Source organism: Typopeltis vanoorti, chromosome 16 (assembly GCF_054136105.1).
Source record: "Typopeltis vanoorti isolate ZY-2024b chromosome 16, IOZ_Tvanoo_1.0, whole genome shotgun sequence".
NCBI lineage: Eukaryota > Metazoa > Arthropoda > Arachnida > Uropygi > Thelyphonidae > Typopeltis > Typopeltis vanoorti.
The window spans coordinates 11,976,432-12,001,620 of record NC_143564.1 but is presented as its reverse complement, the minus strand read 5'-3'; the positions used below and the strand labels follow the sequence as shown (position 1 = coordinate 12,001,620).

The 25,189-nt window shown below is 35.8% G+C and overlaps 1 protein-coding gene across 11 annotated transcripts in view; it reads left to right on the top strand.

Moving 5' to 3' along the window:
- Positions 1 to 25,189, top strand: part of GABPI (zinc finger DHHC-type palmitoyltransferase GABPI) — a 281,497-nt gene that overhangs the window by 192,098 nt on the left and 64,210 nt on the right. The window contains exon 1 of one of the 11 annotated variants that reach the window (XM_090406030.1): positions 18,773 to 18,932. The exons of 9 other annotated variants lie outside the window; for them this stretch is intronic. In XM_090406030.1, coding sequence (XP_090262156.1) covers positions 18,820 to 18,932 — 113 coding nt within the window. In that variant the 5' untranslated portion in view covers positions 18,773 to 18,819. Of the gene's footprint in view, positions 1 to 18,772; positions 18,933 to 19,003; positions 19,307 to 25,189 lie in introns of those variants that run through there. One more of the 11 variants, XM_090406036.1, reaches the window with a different exon arrangement.

Below are 25,189 nucleotides of genomic sequence, written 5' to 3'. Positions count from 1 at the left end.
CACACACACACACACACACACACACCATTAATCCACTGGCCTGACCCCTGATGAAAAAATACATCAATGCGATGGTCTTATTTTACACAACCAGAGAAAAAAATTCTTCTTATCATTAAGAATATAGCACATTGGGCTAATCAATATTTAAAACAAGGTATGTTTTAACAACCCAAGACTGACATCCTGGTGGAGTACTACAGTACTAATTATTATGAGCTATTAGGACAAAAAATTATGTAGGTCGAATATGTGCAATACATATTCTTAAGATTTTGGGACCATCAATTCTGTGTTATAGCATTCAGAATATGATTAAGGCCCTATTTTCCATACTTATTCTGTTTAATGTCTTCTTATTGGTTCTGGTTTCACGGTGGAGTGTACCACACTAAATGCGGTACACTCCACTATGACCTATGTAGTAGTTGAAAAGGTTTTTTAATTTTGTAAGAGGTTTTAAGATGGTATTAAAATACAGCCTTAAGTTGTATTTGTGCATTATTCTGTCTGCATTTCGGATAACCCTTTAATGTACGGAATGGCTGAGGGTTTAAAAAAAAATCTGTAAACGCGTTTTATTCCTATAGAGATTAGGTGAGGCCATTTTTTTTTTTTTTATCCCTGTTTAACTTTTCGAGCCTGAGGGGAGGTCCAAACTCCGCCGGTAGCCAATTAAAAATTGCTGGCTCAAGATTATCACCAACTATAAACCTGCATCCGGTGAAGAGAAGCAGACAAATTCTGTCATCTCGTGGTCCACAACTGTATGTAGTATACTAATGTCTGAAATACTGTGGATTTTATTGTTATTAAATTCAATTTTAGGTGCAGACTTGTGAAAAAGTATTGTTGGTAGTATTTTTGCCTTTTTTTTTTTTTAAAAAAAACGTATTGCTGATAATTTGAAATTCATACTTACCCGCTTGCTTTTCGGAGCAAACAAAGGCCTTCTCCGGTCATACGACTCGTTAGGTTCCAGAGACCACCTTCGTATAGCAAATCAATGTCTTTTCTGTCCTCACTTGTTGTTCTTTGCAAAGTACAGATTATCTTTCAATTCATTTCAGTATGCGGGCTCTTACCAAATTTTCCAAGATCTTCACCAAGCTCCAGAGATAGTAATAGGTAGATAGATACTTCAGTCTCTGCGCCACGCTTGTGCGATGAGATTATCATACATTCTTTCCTTTCCTTAGACATGTTCACTCTTCTGAGACTCAAATTATACAGCCTGATCGAAGGCAGTTCAGCTGAACATTCTTTTAGCATCTGTGATGATATCCCATCAGTCTCTGTTGCAGCATTCTTATCCAGTTTATGTAACACTATAGTTCTTCTTCCCAGTTGCCTAAGTTTCTTCATATAGTGAAGGGCTGAATTTCACACACTAAGTTAATATCTCTTTCCAAAATAGGCACTCATTAGTTGATCAGTCTCTTCTGCATCTGTCACAATCATTCATATGCATTCAGTAGAGTTATTCTTTTGCATTCATTCTTTCTATTGCAGCATAACGATAAAATCTTGCAAAGCCAGTAGTATATTTTATACTCCAGTTAGTTTTCTGTGCAGTAGTTGTAAATCTAGAGCCTCCGTAGCTCATTCGTTATAGACGAAGCCCTTTGATTGGAAACACCTGTGTTCGATTCCCGTCAGTAACCTTTTTCTGGTCTCTTTCGACGAAAGGTGAGTTAACCGGTCTCATACGGAGGTAGGGGATTTTTCACCCGGAAACTCGGTTTTTCGTCCCGCAGAGCAGGTAAACCGCCCCTGTAAACACAGGCACGCCTCAGTTGGTCATAATTTCCTGCTTTGTAGTTTAGTATGTAACTTTTTCTTAAAGGAACATCCATAAACGTGGACACTTTCCAAGTCAGTACAGCGTGATCATTCTCATTAACTAGACAGGACAGTCACTTCTTTTAGTGAAATCCCCCGACACTATAATCAGCTCTGCTACTCTTTTTTCTTGAGTTCCTTTTGTGATGCTTCTTCAGGAAGTTGTTTCTCAACAGTTTAATATATTCGCTTTCATTCGTCTCCTACGATTTTATTTTAACCAATAAGTGTTCCGATAATTAAAGTCAATGGATGATGATTACTAGTTGAGCAGCCATCATGTTTATTTGGTAGTGCACATCGTCGTCACCAGCAACCAATCCACTAAGTCTATACCCCCCCCCCCCACACACACAATGTATTTGATGTTTGACTCCACCTCACCCTCCATGGCATCAAACACCTTTTCACTTGATATCGGTTAGCATTATCTGTCTCTGATAGCCAGGTCTGATAAATGTCTGAAATCAGAGGCCCAAGGTATTCACCAAGGCGAAAGTCTGCTCCCTTTTTCTTTATTTTTTTTATATCTCATCCACACACGAAAGGCCACATGACCTATAGCACATTAGTGCTGTGTATGGGCAACAGGAATAGAAGAAAAGAGAAATCTGTTCACATTTTGCTTGAACAGTTGAGAACTGAGGTTTGTAATCTCTGAGGAAGGCTGAGTGGGGGAGACTGTTCCAAAGGACAGAAGTAGACGGAATGAAAGAGGAGGCAGCGAAGTTGGTTCAGTGAGTTTCAAGGCGAACTGTAAATGGGTGTTGCTTACCAGTGTCTCTTGTTTTAATGATTTTGGAGGATATTGGGGAAATAATAGTGCTAATTCAGCAGAGCACTGCTCATGAAAGTATCTGTAGAATATAGATTCATTCATTACCAGCCTTACAGGTGCTCAAGGCAAAAAATGAACGTCTGTGAGAGAGGAATTGAAGTGGGCATGTGTGTGTGTGTGTGTGTGTGTGTGTGTGAGAGAGAGAGAGAGAGAGAGAGAGAGAGAGAGAGAGAGAGAGAGAGAGAGAAGTGGGTCATTAATTATCCAGATTGTCCTCTTCTAAACAGAATCGAGCAATATTGGAGAGGATATTCTTTCATCATCATCATCATCATCATAACGCTCATTACGGGTATAGAACATATTGGTCTGTTCTGGTCTCATTATCCATCCAATATCCTTTTTTGAGATGTGCCCTGCCTTCTCTTTCCAATTAGCTTATATTTTAATATTTGTTTTAGTATTTATTTTAGTATAGATTTTGGTGCACCACCCCAAACATGGTAATACTCCATGCCTGGGCGGATTGGGGTTTGTATACAGTTAGCAGGTGTGAAGTAGTGTCTTGTGCGAAAAGGTACACAAGGTTTTTTGATACTCCTAGCATTCGTGTATGGATATGATTTATCTGCATGAAGTTCTATATACTCACTTCTACTATCTGCAATTTGCATATCTCTATACTTAGTTGCCTTCCGTGTGCAGACATCCTTCCTCAAGTCCGAAATGAACGAACAGCATTCGTTCAATGAGAAATCGTTCTTTTCATAATACATATTCTTCTCAATGAGAAGAATATGCATTATGATGTATATTCTTCTCATTAGCACAGTTGCATAACGTGGTCGCTATTATGTGTACATTTTCCCCATCATAATCTAGTTTTCCTGACTGTGTTAGATCTCATACCAGGAAATAATTTCCTCCAGACTCCTTATATTAAATGTATTCAAATGTGGGCCATCCCTCTTACACAGATCCATTCTACACTCAAACTCGCTAAACGCATTCAAAAACTCGCATCTCTTTCCTCTACACAGCTTATGTATCGAATTGCTTGCCATCTTCTTCATTCCGTTATGTCATATCTTGGTAACATACTAACGATTTTTACTTTCTCAAATAATACTTGCATGTTTTCCAGCAATCCTTTCATATCTTCTATCATGCTGAACTTATCGCTACTTAAATCGTATTCTTAACCTACTTGAATTACGATTTCATTTATTTTTCTGTTCACTTTCAGTTGCATTACTTATCTGATTATCATTATGCAATATCTAAAACTGATTCAGTGCTTTGTCGTTTCACATTTGTCTGATTAATTTAATTTCTGCCTCTAACTGTCTTAATATCAAGATAAGGCCATTAAGATCTCCGTCTTAATCTCTTTCTCTTGATTTCTTACTCTATCAGTTATGAAGGAATATCGACTTTATAATTGAAACAAAATTACCATATAAAATGTACATCAAATGAGTAATTTTTGTTAGGGTTAACTATTACTATTATTATTATTACTGTTATTACGGGCAACTCCAGGGAGTCATTAGACTCATCGAGGGAGGTCCCAAATCATATTCATCACAACTATTCGACATTCATACAGTATCTATCATACCTCGCCTTAAACTCATTCACTGTCACAGCATCCACCACAGACTCAGGGAGCGCATTCCACCCATTCACTACTCTAAAAGTAAAGAACCCAGCTCTAACACCTTTACTAACCACACTTTTGCCCAGTTTCCATGGATGTCCCCTAGTCCTCCCACAACCAACCCTGTTCTCAAAAATATCTTCTGAATTAATTTTATAGAAACCCTTCAGTAATTTGAATGTCTCAATCATATCTCCCCTCCTTCGCCTATCAACCAATTTTTGCAACCCACAAATCCTCAACCTGTTCTCATAAGGTTCATTCCACAGACCTGCTATCATCTTGGTCACTCGGCTCTGGATCCTCCACCTCCTCCCCATCAAGAAGAAACCTAGGTGACCAAATCTGGGCACAGTAGTCGAGATGGGGTCTTATCAAGGCTCGATACAGAGGAACAATAACCTGCTTGTCTCTGCTTGTCAACGTATTCTTCAGCAACCAAGTGATTTGATGAGCTGATTTGGCCACTTTTGCATTGTGTTCCCTAAATTTCAATTCCTTATCCACCAACACTCCTAAATCTCGTGCCTCATCAATTTCCTGGAGCACAGTTCCACCAATGCAGTAAACTGTGGCAGCAATTTTTGTAATTTAAATAAGAACTAAAAAGAACAGCGAATATTCCAGCCTGAAAGATAGTATCCAATCTTTGTTAAATGACGCCACTTCTATTATTTAAAAAATAGAAATAATATTTTTATAAATAGAAAGACATATGCCAAAAATTGTGAATTATGCATGGACTTCTCCATACCAAAACTAGATGGCGCTCCTTATAATAGATGGTCAACTGTAATGTATCTTCTTTTTTACTTTGAAGATACTTGGTGGAGTTCAATTTCTTTGCTTCACAAAAGGTGTCTTTGTAGCGTTCTTACAATGTTCATTTGTGGTCCTGTTTTGCTAGATCTCTAGAATAAAGATCATTTTGTATTCGATTCTAGTGACCGACCAGAACTCTTTCTAGGTTTTTTTTCCTATTCGATTACAGAGTTAATCGATTTGCTCAGACAATTTTTGTTTTACTTCTATATGGCAGATTATAACCCTTTCAATAATATTTTTGTATTATGGAATACTTAGGCTACTGATATGAAGTCCAGTCCACGCCCTCTATAATAAGTATACTAGTTGTCAAGTTACTTTGCACTTATGCTTGGATATAGGATTTAAACAAGAATACAGTTTCTTAGTATGTATAATACACATTATAATCAAGTGGCCCATTGGTCTCAACCGTTTTCAATTACTACCACACATAAGACATTGCAGAACTTATAACCAACATTAATGCTGTTTGTGAGGGAATGAGATTAGAAAAACATTAATTCATTTTTAATGGTTGTAGATCTTAAGTAATTGTGGAACAATGAGGATGGCTAGTCCAGTAGTGAATGAGGGGAAAGAGGAGATGAGGCAGTTATTTCCAAGTTGCCTGAACTGGACTGTGAATCGGTGTTGGCTAGACTGATTAGGTATTTATTAGCTTAGAGGAAAATGCAGGGATGAAGTCCAATTCATTAGCCACAGAAACATAAGTCAGTAACAGAACGTTTGTAAGCCTGAGAGGGAACATCAGTAGTCTAATGTTGAGTAGATGCAAAATTTAAAGATGATTAACATAAGGATGAGAGAGTGCCTTGAACAAAGTATACCATGTCTCTTGCATGTGGCTTGGCTTAAACACTGATATTATTCTCAGCAATGGTGCGAGTTCTACTGTCGTTTTTGATATGCAATAATGAAAACCTGTTTCAGAGATAGAGACAGGAAATCCAACTTACTCATACCAAAGAGCGACTAATTTGGCAGCCTGCTGAAGAAAGACCTACACAAAGTTCCTTTAATATGTGACTAGAATTGAACCTGTATTGGTGTTTTTACTGTCATCCTAGTGCTGTGGGAAAAAACACAATATCCAAACTATTCAGGCACCTTTAAAAAATAAGTATTTTCTCAATTTTAAATAAAATAAATGAAATCTAATATTTATTCCTCCAAAGGGAATAAGGCAGAACTCTTTATCCTTAACCAACTTTTGAGAATTAGTAAGCAGCTAGTCCTCCATCTTTAGTCGTAATGATAGTTTAGTCCTAATCAAAGAATAGTGCCTATTTGTATAATTATTTTTTGGGAATAGAGGTGGATGAACTGGATGTTATTAGGATATTGCAGAATCTCAATGTAAATACAACTGTGGAATTAGATGAAATATCAGCTGGGGTTTTGCGAGAAGGTGCAAGGGAAATGGCAATGCGTTTGACTAAGCTGTTTAATTTAAGTCTCAGCTCTGGTAGAGTTCCAAGGGAATGGAAAGAGGGCAAAATTATTCCTTTGCATAAGGGAGCTTCTAAGACTACAGTATCAAATTATAGACCAATCAGTATTCCAGGCGTTAGAAAATTGGTAAAAAGAGAATTCAAGAAGGGATAGACAAAAATATGACACTTTATGAGGCCCAACATGGCTTTGTGAAGAGTCGATCATGCCTTAGTAATTTATTATTTTTTTATATTAGGGTGACAGCTACGTTGCTAACGAGAATGGCTACACGATGATTTTGCAAAGGCATTTGAGAGAATACCACATGAATCACTGTTACACAAATTAGAATAAATGGGGATGGATACAACACAGGTTAAGTGGATAAGGAGGTGGTTCCTGGACAAATATCAAAAAGTTGTATATGGAGGGCTATATTCAGAGTGGTATATGCAGAATCGAGGCAAAAGCAGTTGACTAGTGGTGTGCCACAAGGTTCAGTGCTAGGACCATTGCTGTTTAATTTGTACATAAATGATATAGGAAATAACCTGAAAGGAAATATGCAGTAGTTTGCTGATGATGTATAATTAGGAAGAGTAAGAGTTAATCAAGGCGATGTGGAGAGCTTGCAGGACGATTTAAGTAGGCTATCGGTATGGGCAAAAGTTGATGGGTGTCATTTTAATATCAAGAAATGTAAAGTTATACATTTTCGGATAAATAGATTACAAGCCGTGTATCACATTGATGGCACTGTACTCCAGGAAATAGACGAACCTAGAGATTTAGGGCTGGTGGTGAACAGAGAGTTACCGTTTAGAGAACATTTTGCCGAGGTTGCTAAGGTAGCCCATAATATTATTTGGCCAGTGAAGAACGCATTAACAAGTAGACATAAGGAAGTTGTAATTCCTCCTTGTAAGACTTTGATATCCACATCTGGATTACTGTGCTGAAGTCTGGTTCTCTGGGTTTCTTGGGGATGAAGAAGCTGTGGAAAAGATTCAGAGATGAGTGACCAAGATGGTGAGTTGCCTGTGGAATGTTCCTATTAGGATAGATTGAAGTTGTGTGGATTGCCGAAGTTGGTTAATAGGAGAAAAAGAGGGGATATGATAGAAACATTTAAGTTGCTTAAAAGGTTTTATAGGATTGATGCAGGGGAAATATTTCAGCACTTGGCTGGCAATAGAAGTTGAATAAAGATGTGGTTAGTATGGGTGTGAGGACTAGATTTTTTTGCTTGAAGAGTGGTGAATGAGTGGAGTTGGTTACCACATTCAGTTCTGAGTGCTTTTTTCTGTTAATGGGTTCATGGAGAGGTATGATAGACTGTGTGAATAGATTGGGTCTTCCGCGATGAGTCTTCGCACTCCATGTAGGTGCCTGTAGAATAATGATAATATTGATAGTCATTTTATTAATCAATCAGCAGTTGTAAAGAGAAAAAAAAGTTGAAAATATATTATTTTAGTATAATTGGATGCAGCTTCATAAATATCTTTTGGTCTGTGAAGACATACACGACTAGTATGGAACACACATGGATCTCCAGTCATAAGACACTCCTGGGAATAAGGAGTAACCAACCTCTTCCATAGGACTTCGGTTTCGAAAGCCTGCACGGTGAAGTGTGGATCTACGCGTGAGCATTAATCAGGAAATCGGAATATAAAGACAATATCTCTTCAGTTTCACTGAAAAATCATAGAAATATAGATGTTATTAGTCTAATATCTGATTTTGTCTCTTGTATTTTCTTGTTCTATTATTCTTTGTGTTTTCACATAACCAAGTACTCTTCATTTTGTAGTTTGTCCGTGGCCTGTTCCCCTTATACTTCCTTATTTCATTTCACCACTGTGGTAAAATACTATAAAAATAATTATGATTTCTATTATAAGAATAAGGAACTCAGCAAATTTTGTTTCTGTAAACAGTTGTTATGTTTGTATGTTTCAAAATGTGACCAATTCATGACATAAGCATTGTCAAGTGTACTAAGTTTCTTACTATGACCTTAGTTCAGACTACTACAGTAATTGTATAATGTATGTGGTGTTATATCATTTCAAAATTACACACATAGTTCGCATATACTTATCCCATCCCACTGAAAAAATATGGGTAATATGGTGAATACAGAGGCCACAGACATTGAACCATTGTATTTGACTGTAAGATCTGAGGAAGTTCCATGAGGGGGGAATCTCACACATGGAAATTCCGCTATGAGTGATCCCCATCCTGTTTGCAGATACTATTCAGCTGGAAATCTACAATCTGTCTATAATGACGTATATAGATGGTTTCAACATGTTGATAAATATCACTCATTATTGTGACCTCTATGAAAAAAATTCAGTAAACCTGTCCTTCATTAAATAACTGCCAGTGTTGACTTCAGAAGTACTTCTGACCAATTCCGATATGAGAAATTTCTTTGTCTCGTTCATTGACATTTCCCACCTATTGCAATATTGTCTCATCAGAAGACGATGTTTGAATGAAAGATATAGTCCGTTTCAATAGTCTCCATGTCCACGACTGCGTTTTCACTCAGGCTTTTATCTGACTTTGGCTTCTGGGTAATGTGATATTATATTGAATTAAATCCATTCACATATATGTATCTCAGTGCTCTAACCATTGACCACTGAGCACATAGTTTATTCAGATCTCTTTGATGTTTGACAAAAAAACTATATTAGAATTTTTTCTAAGACGTAATCAAAGTTCTTTGAATTTCTTTCTGGAAATGTGCAATGTGCAGCACCACGGTTGGAATACGCGCCCAATCACTAAACACTCGTCAAACCCAAACCAGACTAACTTTTTATTCATCAAGCCGTCCTTGTTATCTTTTTACTAGAATAAAAGGTTTCTTTTCTGATTATGTGATAACAATCTAACTCCTTCCGAGGAGTCACCATATTTCTTTCTAGTGAAGTGTAATCTAACTTCTCACGATGGTCACAAGAACAACTTTAAGATCATGGGATAAAATTGTTTGTGGATTCTTTCATATACTACAAATTGCATTCCTTGAGTTGTAGTCCTTCTACAATCAAATATATAACTACACTTCACAAATCCTCGTTGCCTTCGCAACGAGGGTTTGTGAAGTGTAGTTATATATAGTTGTTATATAGATGTCTTTTCGTCTTTGCATATATCCTAGAATTATTACAATAATTCTGTCTAATATTTAGATTGAATTAACAATCAGATCTGTGTAACCCTGGAGAAATGTACTTGTGTCTATAGCTCTAGGCCATTCGAAGAAAGATGATTATAAATCTCATCCTATTCTCCTGCTAGAAAGACCAGAATTTATAATGATCTTATAAAGATAGATGTTCTATAAGTTCAGTTCTGGTCGCAGAATAGAGGAACTTTTCTAAGGTTTTCTTTGACCAGTAGATCTCTGGCATGGTCAAGTAGAATGTTTTCTCCTGGAAAGTCATGTTTTTAATCCCATCACTCAAGAAAATTAACCATTGAACTCCCCCTGTTTCAGAAAATGGTGTATAATGTTAGTTATCATGATATGGTGCAGTTGTCAGCTGCACTCTCCCTTGTATCAATAAAATGATTGATAGCTTAGGGCCAGGAGTCTGTGATTGAAGGATTGGAGTTTCGTGCGTCGCCTTCAAAAAGTTATGGCTAGATGGCTTCAGTTACTCCCTTTTTGGAATAAATGGCATTTGTGGATTTGATTATTTATTTATAATGAACAGTCTGCACTATCTGTAAAAGACGTCAGTTTCCTTCTGGTGACCATAATCCCACAGAGTGGTCAGATTATCAACTTATGGTAATAATGGAATGAAATTCTTTAAGTTGCTCTTTCATACGTAATTTGCATTCTAAAAGAATGCAAATTATGGTATGTGAAAGAGTAACTTACTAAGGTTGAAAAATCAAAAAAACAAAAATCAGCTGATGCCTTTTTTTATTCCCGCATAGGGAGTAGGCGAGGCCCTTTTAGCCCTATCTAACTTTTGGAGACTGGGTGGGCAGTTCAATCTTCACTGGTAGCAGTCAGAGATAGCTGGCCCAAGGATATTATTAATTAAGCAGCATGTAGTAGAGATACAGCACAACAGGTGCCGCTATCTCTTAGTCCGTAACCCTAACAATGTTTTTAAAGTCTGAAATAGTGTGGGTTCTACGGTCGATTTTCTTAAGTTTACGGTACGAAAAATCCGAGTTTCTCGGAGAAAAAACCCACTTGCCCGTGCAAGAAATCGACTAACTCGGGAACCGGTTGAAAAAAGGCTTAGTGTGATATAAAATGAAATGAAAGGATCAGAGCCATTGTTATGACTTTCATCTCTTTCATATTATCTATACCCAAGATAAAGGGTAAAAGAGAAAAAAACAGATATTTTATCATTTTTATTATTATATTTAAAAAAATCAGCTAACGCCTTTTTATTCCTGTATAGGGAGTAGGCAAGGCTGTTTTTAGCCCTATCTAACTTTTGGAGACTGAGTGGGAAGTTTAATCCCCACCGGTATCCAATCAGAGATAGATGGCCCAAAGCTATCACTAATTAAGCGGCGCGCAGTGAAGAGAATGACTCAACAAGTGTCACCATCTCTTGGTCCCTAACCCTAATACAATATATTTAATGTCTAGTTTACAGGAATGGGAAATGAATTGGGAATATCATTATTTAAATAGTAGGTAGTATATTATTTGTGCTATGTTGCATATTTTTATGGATCTTCTAATTGAAATAAACATTTCTGTTATCACTAAATTTCATGATATTTATGTACCTATGATAGGTTTTTCTGCAAAAATACGGCTATGAAATTCCACTGGGAGGTGCAATTTTCCATGCTTCCACTGCAAAAAGAGATATTTATGATTCAGAAAGGGAAATTGTGTGCTTTATTTTACATGTATATAATTTCCATCTTTCCTTATACACATACCGGCCACTGAATTAGAAACTTTTATTCAGATATATGTAACCCTCACTTACGCGTATATGCAAAATACTTGGCGCGTTATCGCCTGTTCTAGGCAACTATTTAAGAATGATGCTGGTCAATAATCATCAACAGTGTTGATTACAATGGGAAAAACAGGATCTTTCAGAGTTCGATAAAGGGCTTATTTTGGGCTCCCAGCTGGCCGGAGCCACGATTTTCATAAAAACAGAGTTGACTAGTTTTTTTTAAAAAAAACTGAGATATCCTGTGTGTTTAATCAGTGGAAAACTAACCCAAATTGCTTGTCTTAGAGGCGTAACTGTGATCCGAAGCAGTACCAGACCAAGATAATTTCGTGCCCTGGGCAGACTCTGAGTGTGATGTCCCTAAGTTTATATATATATATATACTTAAGTACTTTCTAATTGTATAAAGTATAAGCATTTTTTTTCAAATTATTAATAATTTCATAACTTCATTATTTTTAGTTATCATATTCATATCATATGATCTCACTAATATACTACATAAAAAAGAAACAAATAAAAATGATTACAAACAAAAATTATTCATTTTACACTGTAATTTTAATTTAATGAATTATAATTTAGAATTTTTTCCTTGATTTTAAATCTGCAAAAGCAGATTTTTTAGCAACAGCATTTTCAATAGATAACAAGGCTAAAAGAATTTAATCTCTCTCTCCCCATTGTCGATCGCAAATATGTTTTGATAAATTTTAAATTGCTAAAACTTCTTTCGGCTGTTGCTACTATTATAGGAATTATCAGCAAAATTCTCAATGTAATCCACGTATTTTGAAGTATATTCTGCAACTTGATTGCGTTTAAAAATTGTAACGTTGTAAATATTGTAAAGTTTCCAACTAATTGATGTTTTCCCGAAGTATACTGTCATTTTTGAATTTGAAATTTGCGAATCATTATTTTCATTATTTTTGGAAGGAGTGTAGGCTCTGAGACCCAACTGTCGACCTTAGTGTTCGTGCCTTGGGTGGATGCTCGGTCAGCCGCCCATTAATTCGACATGGATCCTAAGACAGTTTGTCTGGAACGAGATCGCCGTCGTCTGAGAAGTCTGGTAGAGACAAACAGAACTTGCTTGTTCAGCAATTAAACAGAGCATTTAATGAAGGTCATGTGATTTAATGTGATCCCGACCCACATATCACCAAACTATGGGCAGGGAATTGAAAAGTATTATCAGTCGGTATTATCAGTCGCATGCTTATACAGAAACCATTGATTTCTGTGAAGAACTGGAAACTTCGTCTACAGTGGTGTCAGGAACACAGTGACTAGACACTAGAAAACTACAAAAAAGTCATGTGGTCCAAGAAGTCATCTTATGCCTTATTCTGCAGCAACGGCGGTAGGCAGAGAGTTTGGCAGGAGCCTCATGGAACAATGAAACCCAGCTTGCCTTGTAAAAAAAACCAAAGATAATGGAGGTGGTGCCATGGTGTTAGACATGTTCTGTTGGTATAGAATGGGTCCTCTGATATTGCTGGAATCTCGGGTGTCCTCTATGGAATGTCTAAACATTGTTGCCAATCAAGTCCGTCCTGCAACGTTGACTTTCTATTCACCAGGTGACTATTGTTTCATGGACGAGAACGTTACTGTCCATCACAAAAGAACCATTCAGCAGCGAGCATGCAACGACTTCTACTTCTATCCAAGGCCACCAAAAAGCTCGGATCTGAACCCCCATTGATAATTTTTGGGATATGCTGAAAAAACAAATCCAGGAGGAAAATGCTCTTTGTCAAATCTGATTCAGTTAAAGCACTGTATCCTTTAACTGGATCAGATCAAAGAATCGATGCAACTAGTAGACCAGCCACTTCTGACCAGATCAAGATCAAGATAAGATAAGGAATCGTGACGTGATTGGTTGTTCATTTGATGACGTCATGTGTTTGTAATGTTTGAAATTTCCCTATGGGAATATGTGTCAATGACATCAGTTCTTGTGTTTTGGTTCGCATATGGAATTATGGGTGATGGTAGAGATAAGGATTCGTGTTGTGATTGGTGGGGCACTTCTGACCAGATCAAGATCAAGATAAGATAAGGAATCGTGGCGTAAATGTTTGTTGTTATCAGATGAAGATAAGTGATGTCATTTGTTAGTTGTAAATAAGTGACGTTATTGTTTTGAATGGAAAAGGAAGATATATTAGTGGATAAGGAATCGTGTCGTGATTGGTAGGACACTTTTAACCCGATCAAGATCTAGATACAATAAGGAATCATGACGTGGATGTGTGTTATTATAGAGTTTGGAATGTTTGAGATTTCGCTAGGGCCCTCGTCTGTCAGGGACATCACGTGGTGTGTTTGGTTCGCTTAAGGCATTGTGGGTGATATTTAGAGATAAGAATCGTTACGTTATGTGTTTGGAAATTTCTGGGGAACGTATGTCTCTCTGTGATATCACATGGTGTTCTGGTTTGCCTATTGAATTGTGGGCGATGTTTTTGAGATAAGATATCTTGGAATTTTCCCAGGGTGACACACATCCGTCATTGTCGCCATGTTTTGTCTTTGGTTGTCTATAGATGGCTGTTCTAATTTTCCAATACATTTTGGGGTATTTCTTTGCTGTTAAAGGATGGGAATTCTTAGAGTAAGTCGTGTTAGCTGCAGTGATTAGGTTTTTCTGAATAATTTAATTATGTGCTGGTGTCCCTCAAACACACACTTTTTTTTTTGCTCCAAAGTTATGTTGGATGTGACATCACTGAAAGATTATTGGCATATGACAACCTCTTTTTCGAATTTACATTATCTTGTTTACTAATGTTTGGGTATTGGTGTTTTTTAGTTTACCACGAAGAGAAAAACCAAATGGTATTTTAAAAAAATAAATTAAAAATAAACGAGACTTAAAGGCTTACAATAACTTTTTTGTATGTAGTCTAGAAATTCTGATGATCATTTAAAATTACCTACAGTCTTTCCAGAATGACTTCTTAATGCAAATAAATATTCCAAAATAGATGAATTTATATCCACAGCAGAACACACACTCACAAAAACAAAATCTTGAAAGAACGAAATTTTGGGTTAACTATCTGCTATCTCTCTGTAAAACAACCAAATTCTAACAGTTTGGATTTTCTATAATGCGAACGAATTGTTTTCAGATAACTCAAACAATATCAATAGATGTTGAAAGTTTATTTTTCACTAGGTTAGACTATAATAAATTTAGTTTAATCCTTTATCCCAGTGAGAGCAAACAAAGTTTGCCCCTGAAAATATCTTCAGGACTGAATATAGTGTTGTACTAGCTTACCTGGGTAAGTAGTACAACACCAGGCAACTCGAAGCAAAAGTGGAGCAAGCTACCCACACTCCTATCCCAGTATCTCTCATAATGTAAAACACATCTCCTTGTGGATATGTATATTGTTATGCATTAAGTGATTGGCCACTTCCCAGACTAGTTTCGACCTTTATTGAGGTCTCTTCAGTGGGAGCTAGGGCCAGAGTTGAAACAAAAGGTGGCAAACTTTTGGCAACTCCTATAGGTAAGGTGTGTTTTTCCATGGTGAATTTATTACTGAGTTATTCTGATTAGAACTTCATATTTAAGTCCACAACTTTATACCTTAATGCACTTCTGTTTAATTATTTAAAAAAATCACTACTGTGATATTAATGCCAGGAACAGGAAAAAAAGTTTTGAAAACTGATATCCATGTATTTTCGTTCACATAAGCGAAAATCCGAACTGTTAGAATTTGATTGTTTTACAGAGATATAGCAGATAGTTAACCCCAAAAACGTGATTTAAGCTCTTAAAGTTTGGAAAAAAAAAATGTTTGTACTCTCCAGATAACATGTATACAAATTTTACCTTTCTCCACACAAAGTAAGATAAACGCACACCAATTGTATATCCAGCAGCATGTGAAAACATGTCATTGAGTCATCTGCACAAAAGGTTCATTTTTGAAGGAACGGTCAGGGTAAGGCATATAGTAAGGTTAAACAGTACTATAAGAAAAAACCATAGAGTCAAGTGACTTTGGACTTAAGGTAATCGTCCTTCCACTTTAGCTGCTGTTTTGTGTTTGGTAATGTAAAAATAATTGGTGAGCCACAAAATTCTTTCCAAGTTTCTTTGTGAAAAGTTCTAATTGTTTAGAATTTTGTAACAGAAAGTTAATATAAAATATAAGATCACAGCTAATAATCAGTGAAATAATAATAATAATAATAAATAACTATTTATTTGTGGTGCCATATGAAGTAATCTAAGAAGAAGAAGAATGAAGGAAAACGAATATGAAAAATCGACAGTGGGTGAAAAATATTTTTCAGTTATCATTGGAATAATTGATTGTCAATTACTTTTGAATAAGACTTCAAATTTATTTCCTAAAGAAATTTGTATTTCTGATGGAATTATTGTAAGACAAGCATTGACAACATCACCTTGTAGTTGGAAACAATTACCTGAAAGAGTTAAAAAAATAGAATTCTTGGTTAATAAAATATAACCATCAGCAGAAGTGGGAAATTGGTTCACTATCTCTGGACAAACTAAGAAATTGGATGATAGAATCAACATGCAAATATCAAATATTACTCACCAAAGGATGAGAAAAATAAAAAACATTAACGAGTTTAGGGGAGGCCTGTTTTTGATTTAAATGAAGTCAAATGCCCAAAACGTGAATACATAATGCGTACTTTTAAATGCTTTTGGAAACATAACGAAAGATTCTGTGCATTTAATAATTCGCAGAAGTATATGTATTGGTTTAAAAAAAATGAAAATTCAACCCTTAATTTTACTACAGTAATAAATTCCCAACGATCACCAAATGAAAATTAACTTTCAAATGAGAGTCACATTGTCAAAAACCACATGATGGCAATTCCACAAGCATGGGAAGAACCTTTGAACAACAGTGCAAATGTAACAATAACAAGATTAAGGAACAAAAAAAATAGATTATATTTTTCACTTTATTTATTTTCTGTATGTTAGATTCAGTAAATATAATTTGTAAATAATATTTCATTCAAATAAAATGTGTAAATTTAAATGAACAAATTGGGTGTCATTGATCTGTTATACAAATTTAAGTAAGACCATAACATTTTTTTTTCCTTGTGAAATTTCATGCCACAAACTAACCAGAGACTTTTTTTGGACTCAGTGAATTAATAGATTTATTTGTTCAAGCAAACCCTCAAATATTTCATGAAAATGTCAACTCTTGGAAGCAAAAGGAATAATTGGGTATTAAATTAATAGCCAGAATTTTAGTGGAGAAGATTTTACCTGAAAAGTCACAATACTGTTAGAATTTGGTTATTTTACAGAGCCATTAGATATTTTAATCCAACACGTTACTAAAACTCTTAAAAAGATTGCTGTAGAAAAAAGGTATCGTAGCGTGCAGATAAAATCAAGTGAATCAACATGCATATATCAAATAATACTCATCATTGGAAAAGAAAATAAAAAAATTAAAACATTAACGAACTTAATAGCCAGACCCATTCTTCATTTAAATAATACCAAATGATGAAACCAATATTAGCATGAATTTCAAAACTTTGAAAAAGCTGATGAATTTCTTGTTTGCTGTGATCATAAATATTTATTTGATGGTAAGCTTTTTTTTCTTTCTTTCTTTCTGAGCTAATTTTCATTTGAAATAAGAATAAATAATTATTTATTTGTATTGGAAAGAATATCTAATATAATAATTGTGTTAAAAAAATATATATAAAATATCCTTACTGTGAAATAAATGTCGGGCTGAGAGGACAAGTCAATTGGGACTAGTGGAAATGAGTTTTACATAATTGAACTATGTAAAATCCATAGTTCAACTTGTTTTGAAATGTCACATGGAGAAAATTCACGTGAATTATATGTAAGCACCAGTGGGAAATCATACACTATGAACATCAGTGCAAATGTTAAATCAAAATAAGAAAAAAAATACTGTCTTTTTCACTTTATTTAATTTCTGTATGTTAGATTCAGTAAATACAATTTGTTAATAATATTACAGGTAAATCAAAGGTGGAGACTGAACTTTCACCCTTAGTCTCCCAAAGTTAGATAGGGCTCTTCCTCGCCTATTCCCTATAGGACAATAAAAGATGTTAGTCGATTTTTTTACATATTTCAATGTTTGTGAAGTAGCGTTTGTTATTAATGTATATTACTATAATTTATACATTATTTCATGTTATTATAAATTATTGCATATTTTTAACTCAGTAAGTACTACTTTCATCCAACATTTTCGTTATCAAAATCCTAAGTTGCACACAGCTGTACTTTCTTGGAGTCTTGCTATCGCTACTCAAGCCTTGGACTGATTCACCGAACCATCCTGGAAAACCAGATCAGAAATTATTGTTTCAGTTATTTACAGTTTACACGGGAACCTTTGCTGTTATATAAATAACAATGCTTACATAGCATTTTAGTAACGTTCGTGTTGCTGTCAGAATAAAGGTCAGTGACAGTTTGATTATATTCCCTGACTAGAGGAACATTTTTTTTTCGTTTTCGGAGTTAATATCTGACATAGGTAACTAGGTCTCTCTCTCTCTCTCTCTTTACGAAGAAACTGGCAGTATTAATTCCTCAATTCAGTAAAATCGACTGTAGAACACTACGTTTAACAAATACTATCCAGGATTAGGGAACATAATCGTTTAGCCAGTACGGTGTGCACGTTAGCTAAACGACTATGCTCTCAAATCCTAGCTAGTTGCCTAAGCTCAACGATTGTGAGACATGTGAATACAAGTGAATCTCAACGATTGTGAGACATACAGACAAATCGGCCCTTCAGAACACACGCAATTTACAGACATAGAATACCAGTTGTGGTGGAGGTGGGCGGTAGATGGCGTTGATGGAGATGATTCGTAGTAGAGGTTCGGTGTAGTGGTTGAGACAGTTGTAGGTGTCCTCCCGCAATGCGTCTTTGGACGCCTTGGAGGTGTCAGGAATAATAATAATAATAACAATGTAAATTGTTATTCAGAAAGAGTTAGGAGAGTTATTTATTTATTATTTATATATAATCAAACAAGAAATGTTAAAAAAGTTTCACAAGTTAATTTCTAAAACTGCCATCCACCTTTACCGACTCAAGCGCGTATTAGTCATGTAATTACCGCTTTCATTTCTTGCTAAAGTGAATCCTCTCTTCCACCCCCAGTTTTAAGTGACCCCCCCACCATTTATGCAGAACTATTCCTGAGAATTACTTTTGATAACGTTAAAGTGTATCCATGTATACGAAGTAGAGGTTATGCCAATAATGTACATTAACTTTAGTGTTCTCCTGTATGACATAAAACATTTGAACTTAGCCGGTTCTTTTAGCAGGGTGGGGATACTTCATTTGGGTCTGAGAGTATACAGGTTAGTACTTATATAACAGGAAAAAAAATTCATGGTGTAGTCCGTTTAAAATATAAGTGTAAATAAATATGCACGTGCTACTGAATGTTTAACTTAATCCGATGAAATCAAAATTTCAGCTTATAGTATAATACGTCAGTCTACTGTACTTCGCACGATTTTGCTAAAAATGCATGCCGTAGTGGAAACTAGACCGCTTAAATATTCGATTTCTTTAGCAATAAACGTTACTCTATAGGAGGAAGTTGTTAAAATTTGTGGCGTGTAATTTCATGTTTGTCATTGAATTTTTGAACGAAAATACTGCGGGAGACACCCCGACCCTCCTTAATTTTTTTTTTTTTAATCCCTATTTGCCAGAGAAGGCGAACGAGGTACGAAAAATGTTTTCCTATGAAATACCTGATATGCATTTTTGTTATGAACATTTTTATTTTAATACCAAATGAAAACCAAGTTCATTTTATGTTGCATATTTGTCATACGAGACATTTCCCCGCCTTCAATGATTTTGGAAACATATATATTTGAAACTATCATGGCAACACTTGTTTATGGATAATCAGCTGTTTTCAAATGACACACAGTATTTCTTATTTAATGTTGTAGTGGACAAAAATAGGTTTTAATATACTTAACGTCAAGAAAATGGTAGTATTCCACCAGTTCCCGAAATTTACTTTTTTTGGCAGACATCGTTAACCATAGTTTCAATAGAAACAAATTATTGTGTTGGGCTCTTTCATTAAATATGAAGAAAGTGATAGTTATAATTACTAAAAACTTGTTTGAATTGAGGGAAAAAAAAATCTCGTGCATCAGAAAATCATAGTCAATCAAATTTGACTGAGTTTCCCTCCCTCTCCCCTCAATACATTCGTATAGAGGGGGATCATAATAATGCAAATATATCACAGTACTGTATGTGGATACCCATGTACATTGCTCTAATCTTAATAGGTCAAACGGATTGTTTATCCCCTTTATGGAAAACAGTATTTATTGTTCATCATAATTTTTTTATTATATATATATATATATATATATATATTTATTTACATAACATTATTTGGACTTTGGTATTAAATGACCATCATTGCACTACTAAACATTGATGTTGCATTGTTAAATTTTCTGTTATATTGTGCTTTTGTTACAATATCATATTAAGGATGCTTATAAAACATGGGTGAAAATTTTATGGTAATAAATTACTTTTAATGTAAGCAACCTGCTTTATTAATTTCTCAGGTTGGAGTTTATTATTCGGTGAATAAAATCTCATCAAGAATGATTGTCAATAGCAAACTTGTATGACAATCTCTCTGTCATCACACACACACATTCTAATACTTTGAGGATTAGAATGTGTGTGTGTGATGTAGTACTTTCAGGAAATACAGGGAACAGAAGGAGTGAAAAAGTTTTGCTAATGACAGTAGGAGAATTGAATCACTAAACTAATTCTAGTGGCAGTGATTATTATTACATCACACCTCCAGGGAGTCCAAAGACTCATCGAGGGAGGGCATCTACTCTACAACTCTTCATCTCACAACTCCACCAATCTTCATCTAACACCAACGCCATAAACTATCCATGCCCACGGCGGGATTCGAACCTGCAGCCTTTTGGCTGGAGAGCGGATATGCTAACCACTCGGCCAACCAGGCCGGCAAATTAGTGTGTTATGCTCTTTCATTAAATATGAAGAAAGTGATAGTTATAATTATTAAAAACTTGTTTGAACTGAGAGGAAAAAAAAAAGCTGAGAATGAATGTGGCTAAGAAGGGGGTGAGAGCGAGATTTTTCTCTCATAGGGCAGTGCGTGATTGGAATGGATTGCCATTGGATGTAGTGAGTGCAAGCACTGTGAATGAATTCAAGAATAAGTATGATAGCTGGTGTGTGTGTGTAGTATGTGACCTTCCTCAATGAGTCCCTGACTCCCTGGAGGTCTCTCTGAATAATATGGTGGCATTCTGGCACATGGCTCAGCTCTGTACATGAGATTAACATTTTGTTCTAGCTTTACCTTGTGGTTATGGTAGTGTGCTGATTAGTTTCTGGCCAAATTAATAAAAATTATTACTTCCTGTGAAAATGTGTCCAACATCTTTAATGTGTCACAAGTGTCGTTAAAAAATTCATTTAAGAAGCAGATTACCATTTCATAGGATGAAGAAGTGAAAGCGGGTTGAAACTTATATTATTGTTTAATGGAATGAAGTCAGCACTAAGACTGAATTAAACAGAGGATTAATGATCTCAGTAGTATGTCTCTCACAGAGGCATCATTTGGGATACAATGTAAAAATTGTAACATACACAAACCACAAAAAATAAAATAGAAGAGATTAGACTGAAAGCCTGAGTCTTAAGAGAGGTGATTTGTGACCTCTATAGATGGTAGTAAGTAGCCTTGGCTGTTTGATTAGAGGTCTAAAAATTGTTACCCATATCTTCGGAAGTTTCACACAGCTATATTTATTGATGATTTTTTTTGTTTTGTTTTGTAGATTTGTTGCTAATTCAATAAGGCTTTCATGTTTGTATTTAGTCGATTCTGTTCAGGATGACCAAGGCATGGTCATCCTGAACAGTTGATACAAGAAATATATCTATTGCCATTCTGGCAATAGATATATTTCTTGTATTTTTCACAATAGATGTTGGTATATCTTTGGCCATATGATTTGTAAGAGCAAGGAACCTTGTATACACATGGACTTTAGTAGGACAGATAAGGGCAGCCATCTTCAGATCATGGAAGAAGTATCTTTAAAATTCTATTTTTTGAGGTGCCACGGATATAGGCAATAGTAATTCTTTTTCTTCAACTCATCTGTCCCTTAGGTGCAGTAGAGTTCCCTGATTAGGGATCATGCTGAATCAATACAGTGCATGCCACACCTTTGCTGCATCTCCTAAGAGCATATTTATTCCTGTAAATCTGTGTATTCATGAGACCATTTTGAATGTTTTGAGGGATTAAAAAAATCTGAGTTTCCAGGAGAAAAAAGCCTTGCTACTTACCATTTGATTTCTTGCCGTTTCAATCAAATGGTAAGAAATTACTTGATAAAGGTCATTTCAGTCGTATCATAGACTGGATTTGAATCCAGATCTTTCCATCAAAAGAACTCATCTATACTAACTGAGCTATGGAGGAGGCACTCAGTGAATAGTAATCTTCTCCTTCAACTCATTTGTGCCATAGGATTGGTGGAGTCCCCTCATTAAGGGAACAATGAATTAATGCAGCCAGCATGTACTCCTCAGCTGCATCCCCTAAGGGCAAGTATTTATAGTTTTGGATCTGTATGTTCACAGGGTGGTTAGGAATAAGAAAACCTGAGTTTCCAGGAGAAAAAATCCTCTACCTGTGCACGAGACAGCCTAACTCACCATTTGATTGTTGTAGCTATTAGATAAAAAAGGTACCAGCATTACTGTATCAAATCCAAGAATTCACTGTGGAAGGCTCACGCATAACAACTTTATAACTTCCTAAATTTATTCGAAGATGATGCATTCAACAGAAGTGTGGGTAGCAAAAGACCATACATGGTTAGCAAGCGCATGCAGACTAGATTTTTTTCTCTTGGCCAGATAGTGGAATGAGCTACTGGTGAAAATATCGAGTCATTAATCTTTGAATAAGTTTAGGAAATTATAATCGTTGGTGTGTAAGCTTAGTGGCCCTTCGACAATGAGTTCTTGGATCCCTGGTTTTACCCAATTTCTGAGCTCAGTTTTGGTATGTGCAAGGCAGCTTAAAATACAAACGGCATCATTCATTTTTTTTTTTTTTTTCACCCATTGCATTGGCAAAAATTTCAGGAATCATCCTACAAATTTTGTAATGTAGTGTCTGGATAATTAGCAAATTAAAAATATATCATGATGAGTTGCTACACTATATGAAGTAAACTTTGTTTAAGAATTAAATACTTATTAAATATTTAATATAATAAATACTTCATATGCCTGCCTAGTTGGCTAGGTGATTATCATACCTGCATTTTGACTAACAGGTGACAGGTTCAAATCCTGCTTGAGGGCCTGCATTTTTGTGATTGTCTTTAGGTGGGAGATGAATTTCACTGCACTGTGTAAAACCACTGCTCTCTGCTTATTGGAGTCTTGAAAAAGTTTAATGTTTGGTCTCTAGAGCAGGATTTCCAGTTTATGTAAAATATATAAATAATATAAAAAAGAAAATAACCCATTAATCCATTCATAGTATTAATGTACCATAGGTTTACAACCTTTTTTGTGGATGAGAAGTTGCATAAATTATATTTATATGCAGAGTTCAACAAAATATGCGCTATTTGCCACACAAAAAAATGTACTCATCTAAGGCCTTCCCCATTTTTGCAAATGAAATGTCCCAGTAAGTCAATAGGAGTTCCATAAAGTGATTAGTGGTGCTATATCTATGTTTTATCGAAGTTAAAAGCTTTTGTTTGTTTAGTCTACAACTCCTCACCAGCTGGCAAAATTTATTTGCCATTTGTGAATGGGCATGCACATTGTTGAGCCCTGTATACTGTAAATATGTTGACAAAAAGTATTTGAAAACCTAGTTGTAGTAAAAAAAAAAAAAAAAAGTGTTTTAATTACATTTCTAGTACTGGGTGGGACCACCTTTGTCCTGAATGACAGCAGCTGCCCTTTGAGGGAGCATGCTTTCAACCAATTTGTGATATATAATATCACAACAGGAATATTCCATTCCTCACAGAAAGCTACCCCATTGCTGATGACAGCCACTGTGGTCTGGAGAGAATTCAGTGATCTAATTTGCCCCAAAGATATTCATTGCAGTTGAGGTTTGGACTTTGAGCCAGCCAGCCCAATGCTTCAATGCTGTTTTGTGGAAACTGGAAACCAGTCTCAGGTGTGCAGTATAGTATAACATGGAGCACTGTTGTGCTGAAACATGCAAGGATCACTTCCAAAGTACTTCACAGTGTCGGAAGCATGAAGTTGTCCAGGTAGCCATCAAATCATGGTTTTGAGACTGTCCCCCAACAATAGACTCAGTCCCATCCAACTGAAACATCCCCATACCATTACCGAGCCTCCACTAAACATGACAGTTGGAATGATGCAGTCCTGCTAGAACCATTCTCTGTGTAATCTTCAAATCCAAACATCCATCAGAATGAAATATTTGGAAATGTGATTTGTTGCTCCATAGAACCCTTTTCCAATCAATTACGGTCCAGATAGGTGTGAAAGACAGCAGTCCAAATGTCATTTGGTGTTGAGTGGAGTCATGTATGGCTTGTTGGCAGCAGCTCTTCCATGGTAACCTAGGACATGGAACTCTCTCTCTCTTGTCAGTTCTAGTGCTGATTGATGTCCCTGCAGCATTTTCCAGGTTGGCTGCAAGGTTCACCGTTAATGACATGCAGGATGCTCGAACGTTCCGAGACAGAGTTCATCGTTTTTGGTCAGTGAGTGTCAGTGGCTTGCCAGGACATTTACCTACTGTGGTAGCACCATCAACTTTCTATCTATGAATGACATAATGGTCGATTTCAGTATACTGAGACAGGTAGCAATGTCACAGACAGAAAGACCACTGATGTCATACCCAACTACCACCCCACTTTGGAATTCAATCAGTTAGCTGAACATAGCATCTTGATGTTGAGTACAGTGCAAAACATGCAGCACATCCCACCTTTTATTATCAGACTTGGCAAAACAGACAATTCCAGAAATTTGCATGGCACTTAAGGTGTCCAAATGCTTTTGTTATCATAGTGTATGTATGTATTTGATAAAACAGCCTTTTTTGGCTATCAGACATTTTGAAAAACTATATGGCCATAAAGCTGACGGAGAACAAAAAATAGAATAATATCTATTTATTTCTGAAATAGTAAAATTAGTTTTGTCTTGTTAGAAGACTTTATTGGGTGCATAACATAGAAATAAAAAAAAATGCAGAGATACACAGTACACATTACTTGAGTAGAGCTGTCATAATATTAAATTAAAAACAGATTACTCTCATTTGAAGGAATTAAGGAATCTTGATTTAACTGCATTGTTGAACACATGAACGAGGTCATGGTCTAGCATATGCCATAGTTGAATAGCAGAAGAGTAACAATCAGAAAGGTTGTAGCCCAGATCCACAGTAAGGTACAGAACAATTTTTGTTGTTTCCAAAATTTTCCTTTCAAGCTCATCATAGCATCTGCATGATTTCTGATCTATCCCAGTTTATTGGGTG